The sequence below is a fragment of the Setaria viridis genome, chromosome 1, assembly GCF_005286985.2.
Source record: "Setaria viridis chromosome 1, Setaria_viridis_v4.0, whole genome shotgun sequence".
NCBI lineage: Eukaryota > Viridiplantae > Streptophyta > Magnoliopsida > Poales > Poaceae > Setaria > Setaria viridis.
The window spans coordinates 7,193,908-7,203,862 of NC_048263.2; the positions used below are offsets into that span (position 1 = coordinate 7,193,908).

The window sequence follows — 9,955 nt, forward strand, 5'->3', positions numbered from 1 at the left end:
CTATGTGGGCAGGAGGAAAGCTGCGATCACATCATCCTCCACTGCAGTTTCGCGTCCCAGGTTTGGAACTCGCTTGGCTTCCAAACTGCAAACGCCACAGTGAAGCTCCTCTGGACTGTAGCCCGTCCGGCAACAGTTCCCAAGCGCCAATTCTCAACCTTCTCGCTCCTTGTTAGCTGGCTCCTGTGGAAACAACGAAACGACCTTGTCTTTCAACACCAACAGCCGAATCTTCCCAGGTTCTGGATACAATGCAGAGATGAAGCCAGACTCTGGAGCCTACGCTTCAAACCGGAAGAGCAGTTTGTAACTGATGCCTGGTGCGCCATGTTTACTTCAATGTAAATCCTCTAGCAAGAGTTGTAAAACAGTTCCCCTCCCCCTTTTTTTTCCTGCTGAAAACCTTGTACAAGACTTTTGGCATGCTATAGGCCCTAATGAAATTCAGGTGGGGATCTCCCCCCCGGTGACCCTCAAAAAAAATAAAGGCAAGTGGGCAAGAGCAGCTGACCTAATTCCGCAGTATTTGTTCCAATGAAGTTGTTTCTAGCCAAGCTTAATGATGTGAAAGGATCTTGATGCCACCTAGAGGAGGGGTGAATAGGCGTAGCCTGAAAATCATCGCAACTTAAAACAAGTTTATCAACGACTTTCGGATTATTCCGGAAATACTTTCAGAGATTCCGCAAATTACGGAATCTCCAAAGATAGGAAACACATGCCTTAAGCAGCGGAATAAAATCTGTCTGCCTAGAAACCGGAACTTCCGGTTTCAAAACCGGAGCCTTTGGTTTTGACTCGGGAAGACAGAACCCCTTAAACCTTATGCAATGCAAGCAAGGTAAAGATCAAACCAAATTTGAGAGTATGCTCAGATGGTGTTTCTTAGCAAGATCACAAAGCTCCTGCATTTCACAAACACTAACACCCAAGTAGATTAACAGATGTTACGAGATCAATAATGAAGTGGAAGTGCAAAGCAAATGTAAACAAACCAGTGAGGAGACACAATGATTTGTTTCACCGAAGTTCAGATTCACCTCCGGGCAAATCCTACATCTCCATTGGGTGCTTCGAAAGAAGCCGAGTTGCACTCAACCCTTTCCCCACTTCACTAGTTAGCTTCTTCCCTTTCGGAGGCAAAGCTTAACCTGCACAAACTGTCCCGTGGCTCACCACACATTGGGAGCTCTTGGGCGACGCTTAGCCGTCTAGGAGGAACACCTCCAAGAGTAACAAATGCTTCACTTAAAACTTAACAAGGCAAAACAGTGCTCAAGCATATAAGTGCTCTCAAATAACTCCTCTCTACTACCCAACTTATAAGATCTTAGTAAAGATCATACTACCTCATAAAGAGAGGTTGAGGAGAACTATTTGGCTTTGGCTCAGCTTAGAATAGGCAAGAAGCACAATAGACCAACCACTGAGGGGATCGTGGGGTATAAATACTCCACTCACCAAAAACTAGGCGTTAGAGTTGTCAGACCAAAATCGGAACTTCCGGTTTTTCAAAACCGGAACCTCCGGTTAGGAGTTGAGTTCCGGGGATTTCTGAAACTTTCTTCAGAAACTTCTGAACTTTGGAATCTTCCGGAAACTTCTCCAGAAACTTCCGAAACTTTCTGACCGTTAGTGTGTACGTGTGGCTTTTGTGTCTCTCATCCCTCACATAGGATACTTGAGTACTGAGACTATGTCAAATGACCATATGATGCATCCCTCTTGATAGTTCGGCACACCTATATTCAAGATCAAAATATAAATACCATGTTTATCTTCTTGAGCTTCATTATCATGAACCATGCCATACTTGATAAGCATATCTTCTTGAGAGCTGCATCCATCTTTGTCCCTTTGGTTTGAGCACTTCAACCTTGAGCTAGTGACTTGGATTAATATTTAATCACATATGAATGAAAGTCAAGTTTAGATCACAAGTCACTTCTTCATATGACTCAATAAATGTTTGATGCATCCCATTGCTATACTCGGTAAGGCTTGACTTGATACCTCAAAATCCTCTAAGCACTAGCCACTTCACCCTGGCAAAGCTCATGGCCCAAGTCACTGCTTGACCAAACCTTGCCTAGTATCTCATAGCTAATCACTTTGCTTGATTTCTTCATCCAACCGCTGCCACATTTGAGTCTAGCAATATTTTGACATCGTGAATGAAATCCTCTTGAGGTCATATCTTCTTTTGACTTCTATATCCCATTTATTTATAACAATCTTCTCATTTTATTTAAGACCAACTAATATCCCAATGTCATCATGCTTCTATCTTTTCTTCAATTTGCTTGTGACATATCACATATAACTATCATGGAATTCACATAATATTCCTTTTATGACATTCATCTTTAACTCAAGCAATCTTGCAATGTGAGGCTATCAACCAAGAATCAACTCTCTTTTACATCAGTGTTTGCTTGGATGAATAATGTCATTTGTCATACTTGTTCTTTTCATTGTATGAGCCATTTAATATAATTTTTCCCACAAAGATTATATATCAATAGAATTAACCTGCTCATAAACTTAACAAGTTTATGAGACCTTTAATCACGTTGTTATTCAACACACCAAAACTCACTAGGAGCCTAGATGCTCTTTCATGATGCCTGATGAGCCGTTCCCATCCAAGCGCAGCCACTCAATCTCAGTGCAACGCCTCTAGTTGTCCCGTCAGCCGGTTGGTGAGATGGCTCTTGTAGAGGTTGAGGCAATAAAGTTGGGATGGACCCGGAACATCTTCGAGATGTCGGCGGTGAAGTGGTTCTCCTCCAGCCGCACCCAACGCAGCCCCACTTCTTCAAGCATGGCGACGGCACTCAGCTGAGAGTGTTGTGAGCTGAGGCCGCCATAGAGGCTCCGCAGTAGGTGGGCGATGAACTTGTTGTAGGAGAAGCTAACAACGACCAAGGCCTGTCTCTTGGCGAGGTCCAGCGGGATAGAGCCATCCAGATTATTGCTAAAATGCACAAGATGTCGGAGGTTCTTCAGCCACGCAATGCTAGTTGGTAGCTCGCCCTCTAGGCGGTTAGCACCAACATTAAGAATTTGAAGCACGCTCATGTTGCCGACCTTCGTCGGCATCGTAGCAGTGTGCCACTGAGTCTGTTGGAGTAGAGCAACAAAACTGTGAGCGGCTTGAGGTGGCCAAGTGAGCTGGGGATCGGCCCTATGAGCAAGTTCATCGACAAATCTAGGCAGGGATGGAGCCAGGGTTGGAACAAGAGGGGGCCAGGCTTGGAAGTTTTTTAGAAATCAAGGTCAAATGAAACAAATTTAAACAAATTCCAATGTAGATCATATGAACTATGGTAGAAAAGTTTTGAGCACAGGGGGGCATGCAAGCCCCTCCCTGGCTCCGTCCTGAATCTAGGTCTCAAAGCCTCGCCAACTCACCGAATTGTGGAGGAAGAAAGCCGGCGAAGTTGTTGATGAAGAGGTACATGATCTTGAGCTTCTTGGCCATGCCAACCTCGCGTGGAATCCTGCCGGTGAGCAAGTTGTTTTCCACTTGGAATAATGTGAGCTCGACCAGTTCGTGAACAGAGCTCAGGGACATGATGGCAAGGGACGACATCAACCTCTTGACGAGCTCATTCCTAGAAAGGTTCAGGAGCTCGAGCTGCCTGAGCCTGAATAGAACCCGTGAACGCGTTCCTCCCTAGGTCAAGGCCGTGAGCGCCCCGAGGTTGAGACTAAGGCTCCGTAGCCAGATCGACATCACAGTGACCCCGTGCCATCTAGCGCAGGCCGTGGTGCCCTCCGTTCAGGTGGAGAGGGCTACCAACTCGCCCAGGATGGATTTCAAATCAAGTAGGGCAACCGCCTACGAGGGCTACTTCTCAACGGGAAAAGACTGCGCAGACCGAGTAAAGGATTGCGCAGCAAGTAGAGGTGGATTCATCATGGAATGGAATGAGGGAGCCCCCTACCCTATGAAAAAATATTTTGTGTGCACCGCGGGAATTCTCTTGCTATACTATTTGCAAAGATTGGCAGTTTGTTTAGCACGATGATGTGCAGATACGGTCTAGTATTTGGAAAAATAATATGAGGAAACGACAAAACATTCCTTTTAGAGCGTAAGTGCAGGTGAGTAGGGGTTCTGGCTTGGCCGGGTGGTGCTTTCCTGTTGGCAGACGCCAGCGATGACAAATGCCCAGCTCCGGTCGCTGTCATCGTTGGGCTTAGCGACTCCGGCGAGGAAACCGGCACGCAAGGAAAGCACGGGACACGGGCGAAGAATATGAGGATGCAGCAGAGTCCAAAACCGAGAGCCGGATCGGAGAGAGCACGGTGCCGAGACAAGCGAGCACTTGCCGGCACCGAACGAGACAATGGGCGCCCGTCGTTGCCACCGCCAACCGTTTGCACCTCCAACCTCCCAGCAGATGGTTCCGATGCTACCTACTTGTGTGTGTGTGTGTGTGTATAAACACCCGCGACGCGTGGTTCATCGTCGATCCCACAGCTGATCGGCCGTGATCTCCCATGGTGGGCACGAGGTTTTCACTGCATTTTCATGCTGCTGCGTGAACCGAAGAGTTGGTCGTTGCTAATGCGTGCGTGCGCGTGCAGGGCCTCCTGCCGCTGTTCCTCCGGGCGGTCGCGAGGCTGGCGGCCTGCGTGGCGACCCGGCCGGTGACGGCGACGACGGCCACGGTGCTGTTCCACGCCGGGGTGCTGCCGAGGGACCCCGCGCTGGAGCGGCTGGTCTGCGACGACATGCTCGACGGCGCCGGTGGCAGCGACGACTGCATCATCCTGCATTTCGTCGTCGGTGTCATGAGGTCCTTGGGCTAGCCTATAGCTGCACCTGCAGTCCAAGCCACCCACCCACTACTGATTTAGATTTGACCTTTTCTTTTTCAGAAACTAATGACCACAGTTCATCAGTTCTCTGACTCAAAATTACAGAGGAATTCGCATCAAAAAAATTACAGTGGAATTAAAGAATAGCATGCAAATTTGACCTACTTTTATCTTTAGATGGACGGAATTGAAATGAGACTGGTTGTTTGGGTTGACAATTTAGCACAGCTACTAGTTGAATATTGATTCGAAGATCCAAGAAAAATTAGAATACTACTAGGTGGCAGTGATTGATCAGGAATCCACAAGAACGTGCCTAGAATTATTAGGCAGTTCTGGTACCAGAGCCTGTCGACGTCGGCACCGCTTTGTGCGGCAACCGTCACATGGTCTTCGTATCCTAGGAGAAACAAGAAATCAGGCAACCATGCTGCCTAATTTCGCTGAAGAAAATGGCATCTGCTTCGCTCCAGAGATGATGGGTGATCTCATCGGACAAAACTACAGAACTGACAGTATCTTCTACGGTTGGCTGCTCCTCGTGTTCATAGATCTATTATTATGATATCTTGGTAGGAAACGCCTAACCTTCTCCGATACTATATCGACACAGTGAGGTTGTAAAAGTATTGTAAAATGTACTGAACTGTGGTGTAGAAAATCACTTATATCATTATAGCCTCGTCAATGGCATCTGTACAGCGACAGCAATTGTTCTATGAGTACAACAAACAACCACATCCAAATCAATGTAGTATGGTATGGTATGGTATGGTATGGTATGGTATGGTATCCCTATGAATTGCCATTTTAACTTCCCTTCCAATACTCTACCAAGATTACACTCAGAGCAACAAAACAAGGGTGCCACCATGAGAAAATGTTGCGAGGAAGCAGGCAACCACATCCCAAATGTCCTCTTCAATCTAGTAACCCCAGGCACTCAGCTTACAGATTCTGTGATAGAAGTTCCTGAGAGAACAGAGACCATGCTCAAGACAGTATTGTGGCAGCTCAGGCGTTCCTCAGTGCACTGATCCGTGCAGCCAATTCATCAAAATCCGGCGGATGCACATTCCCTCTAGACATTTCTGGTTGCATGGACAAGGACCGAACAGGGGCCTTCGGCTTCGCCTTTGGGCTTGCAGATTCTGGAGGTAGAGATACAGCTCTTTCAGGGCGATGAGCAGATGCCCCTTCTTTGTTAGAAAGTTCTCCAGCTCCATCAGCATGTTGATCAGCTCGAGGCCGGGGGATCCGGCATTTCACTCTTTCTTTGCGCTCCTCCCTGTCTAGACCTTTCTTGCTGTAATGCATGAGGAGCTTATCCATCATCCTTTCTTCATCATCACAGCCTCCCTTGCGGGGATCAGCACTACGACTCCTGTGTTTCCTATGTGAACTAGGGGCTCGGGGCAGAAGATTGCCAAAATCAATTGCGGTGTTCGCCTCATCCTCGTCCGACTCGCGATCATCAATGGCCCCATTGTAGTCGCTGCCACTTGTTGATCCATGCCGCCTGCTTCTGTGCTTTCTTCGCTCGCTAGGGATTTGGTGAAAAGGTCTTGCATTGTTGATATCATTGACCCCCATGCCTTCTAGGGGTACCACATGACCTACTTTCTGGTCATAATCATCATAGGAACCATTCCTCTTGCTTGAATGTCTTCTTCGGCCATCAGGTGCTTGGTTCGCCATCTTTTCCTCATAAGCCATTCCAGCATAATCATCAACATGTGCAGGTAGTTTCCTGCTTCTGACAGAAACAGGTTCATAAACCTGTTCACCCTTCAGATGGCCTATTTCTTCAGCACCAATATGCTTCTCAAAACTTGGCTTAACATAAGGAGGCCGCATACTGGCTGCCTTCTCTGGCACATGCTGCCTATCTCGCATCGGCTGTCCAAACTCTCCTGCATGCTTTCGTCTATCGTACAAACTGTTGGAATTTTCTTCAGCAGACATCTCACCCATTGCTCTGTATGGCTTAGAATAAGGAGGAGCCTTATTCACTGTTTTACCATTCAACGTGCGACTTGAATCAATTTCTTGCTTTTCTAGGCCCAGAGTTTTAAGCCCCAAATCAGCATGTCCCCAACTACGATCAGGGCCACCAGAAGGTTTCACCACACCACCATCTTGTTTCTTTAAGCCATTAAGGTCTAACTCCTCTGCATTCCTTAGTTCCCTCCGAGGGTGATCATCCTTTTTGTCATATTTCTTCATTTCTTTCTGGCCATTCCTTTCTTTCTTGTCCAAAGGAGGCAGGGAATTATCCATGTGCCCTTTCTCACTAGGTTTATCTGAGTAGTTCTTCCTGCTTTTCTCGCCTAACAAACCAATTCCATCAGGAATGACATGGATATCTTTGGGCTTTGTCTTCATTTCCTGCTTCTGTCCATAGCCTTCAGGCACAGGGTTAGACTTTCTTTCATTCACAGCATGCCTATCAACCTTGCCTCCATTTCGTGCTGATGCTTCTACCTCCCGTTTAGTTGAGCTCTTCTTCTGAAGATCCTGATGAAAAAAGAATGTCAAAATTAGAATTGAATGACCCCATATGTATAATGCAAAGAAGTTAACTAAAATCGTACATGCTTATTTTGTGGCCCACAAGTTATCTTCCATTCCAGTGCCTTGCTATCAAATGGAACTGAGAATTCTTCAGCAACGGTTTTCATTACTTGCAACTTCTCTTCATTAGTAAATGACTTGTTCTGGAGATTCTGAACAAACTGTCCACACAAAGGTCAAATTAATTGATATGTTCCAAATGATGGAGATAAACTCAACAGACAAGAAAGGAAAAGAATTTCAGGCACCTCAGAATTAACAAAAGGCTCCACGGAACTCCCATATCTCTCTGTGAATATATGTCTGAGGTCACACAGTTCAGGCAAATCAGGAAATCTAGCAGCAGCAAATATTAGAGTAGACACAGCTTCCAAGGCTTCCTGAGGGCAATCACTGTTGAAGGACATCACAGATTCAGTGAAAATTGCAGAAGAAAGAAAGACTTTTTGTAATCTTAATTAATGAGGAAAGAATTAGATCTTTTGATAGTGACACACACTTCATTCATCTAGCAACAACCAAAAGAGAATATTTCAATTCCGGCATATCCTAAATATGAACAATGAAAGTATCAAGTATATGCAGCTTTGAGGTTTTTATATATTGTATTACCTTGGGACTACTACTTAAACTGCTAAACCAGAAAGGCAAATGTCAATTCACTGATTAGCTACTTAACTAAATTTTCATTACTAAAATTTTCACTCTTGATGCAACATATGCATGACAACAGGAGTATGTCATGCCTTGGGCAGGAATAAACAAGGCAATCAAACCTGTACACTAAAGCAATTATCTCCAAACAATCCAGATAAGCTTGGACTTCATAGAGCAATATTGTCATTGTCTAACTGAACATTCAAAAGGGAAGATGCCTAAGCCATCTTAATCAGCTATAGCAGACTAGAAATACGAGCTATTGTAAAGTTGGATAAAATTACAATATTTTCCATTTCCTTCCTAGCAAGAACACAAACAAATGCACATGTGTATGACATCAAATGATGTAAAACAAATATTGGCAGGATGAAAACGGTGCATCACTGGTGATGCAACAAGGGTGACAACAATTACCTCTCTTTCTGCAGGTTGTTGAGCTGTTTCACAATATATTCACAGTACTGCTCTATCATATCATAGCAGGATGCTTGGTTCATCTCAACGATCAACCCTTCCATCTGCAGTCCAGGGGAAACAAATAACAGCAATCAGGAACACATCGCTACAAGAACCCACACATGGTACTGCATTTAGTTGTAAATTTCTCCGTGCAAAGCACTAATTTTCAACTGTGCCGACACTTGAAGAATATTTCCATTTTGCCAAATTCGCACCAAAGCTAAATCCATCCAAAACCACTGAACGATCCAAGTTGAAGCCTTGAGACTGCAGACAGTACCCGTGCGAAGGCATGCGATTCGAGGCCGTTGAAGAGGAGGTCAGCGACGTCCTTCTTGAGGAACTTCACCATGGCTTGCTTCTTCCGCCGCAGCAGATCCAGCCGAGTCCGGGTGCACTTGATTGCTTGCTTGCTGCTCAACCAATAAAAAAATTCAGCGATTAGGGGAAAATAGCACAAATCAAACAAATACTGGTCAAATCGAGAATGTAGGAATCTGAACAAGCAACAGGAAAGCTGAACACAAATCAGGAATAGGACCTGATAACCTGCTGCAAGAGAAGAGGGGAAAAGGAGATTGCAAGTTCAGGAAACAGTCCTTGAATTTGCAGGTAAAGATCAGAAATGAAGTAAAACAATTCAGAATCCAAGTAACTGAAGAACGAGGAACGCAGCTGCCAACTAAGAGAACAAATGCGGCTTCTGGCCACAAACAAAATCGAACTCGTTTGATGCGCGCAAATCGAATAACTGAACAAATCATTGACGGAAGAGAGTCCAAATCATCCGATTTCGAAGTCGACTGTCCACGAGAACAGCCAAGCAAACTTGAAGAACAAGCGGACCTGAAGCTTCCAATCACGCACAAAACTGGATCGACAGGAAAGTGTCTGTACCATTTGTTGTAGAACTTGGAGTTGAGCAAGCTGTCAAACATCTTGCCCCGCCCCCTCCTTCCCCTCTCCTCGGCTTCTAGTCTGTTCTCTTCTTCAGTACTTCTCCTACAACTCCTGCCTCTGCTTTAATTAGAGGCAGAGGAGGAGGTGGGAGACAGAGGCGGCCAAAGCTGCGAGCGGTGGCGTCAAAGCATCAGAAAGAGAGGAGAAAAAGGAAGAGGGGAGAGAGGTGGCGGCGGCGGCCTGGTGGGGTGGGGGAGATGGAGATGGCTCGGTGGAGGACTGGAGGTAGTGGAGGAAGAAATTAACGTGAGCTGTTGCTGATGAGAAGCCAGGTGGCCATGAGGTCTCCCTCTGTTGCCCAAGAAACAAGTGAAAAAAAAAATGTTTCCTTAAAAAAGTAAAAAAAATGGGAGCCACCAAGGGCAAATTGAAGGGTTTTTTTTTTTGGACAAGGGTAAAATTGAGTTTTAATACTGTCCTAGTTTTTAAAGAGTGAAGAAGAGGAAGTAGTAACTGCTTTTTTGTAGGAAAA

At 45.6% G+C, this 9,955-nt stretch overlaps 1 protein-coding gene across 1 annotated transcript; it reads right to left on the reverse strand.

The window, feature by feature from the left end:
- Positions 1-5,484: 5,484 nt before the first annotated feature.
- On the reverse strand, positions 5,485-9,713 carry LOC117852166 (uncharacterized). Its single transcript, XM_034734145.2, has 6 exons — positions 9,421-9,713; positions 8,804-8,936; positions 8,479-8,582; positions 7,653-7,797; positions 7,425-7,565; positions 5,485-7,347 (listed from the first exon to the last, which is right to left on the reverse strand). The coding sequence occupies exons 1-6, from the start codon at positions 9,459-9,461 to the stop codon at positions 5,845-5,847; spliced, it is 2,067 nt and encodes a 688-aa protein (XP_034590036.1). The 5' UTR covers positions 9,462-9,713; the 3' UTR covers positions 5,485-5,844.
- Between the last annotated feature and the right edge of the window lie 242 nt (positions 9,714-9,955).

Excerpts from the sequence above, each read along its gene's own strand:
- LOC117852166 (XM_034734145.2), bottom strand. The coding sequence starts at position 9,461 with ATGTTTGACAGCTTGCTCAACTCCAAGTTCTACAACAAATG. Across the intron at positions 8,583-8,803 it reads AATCGCATGCCTTCGCACGG|ATGGAAGGGTTGATCGTTGA; the intron begins GTACTGTCTGCA and ends CCTGGACTGCAG. Across the intron at positions 7,348-7,424 it reads GTGGGCCACAAAATAAGCAT|GATCTTCAGAAGAAGAGCTC; the intron begins GTACGATTTTAG and ends TTTTTTCATCAG.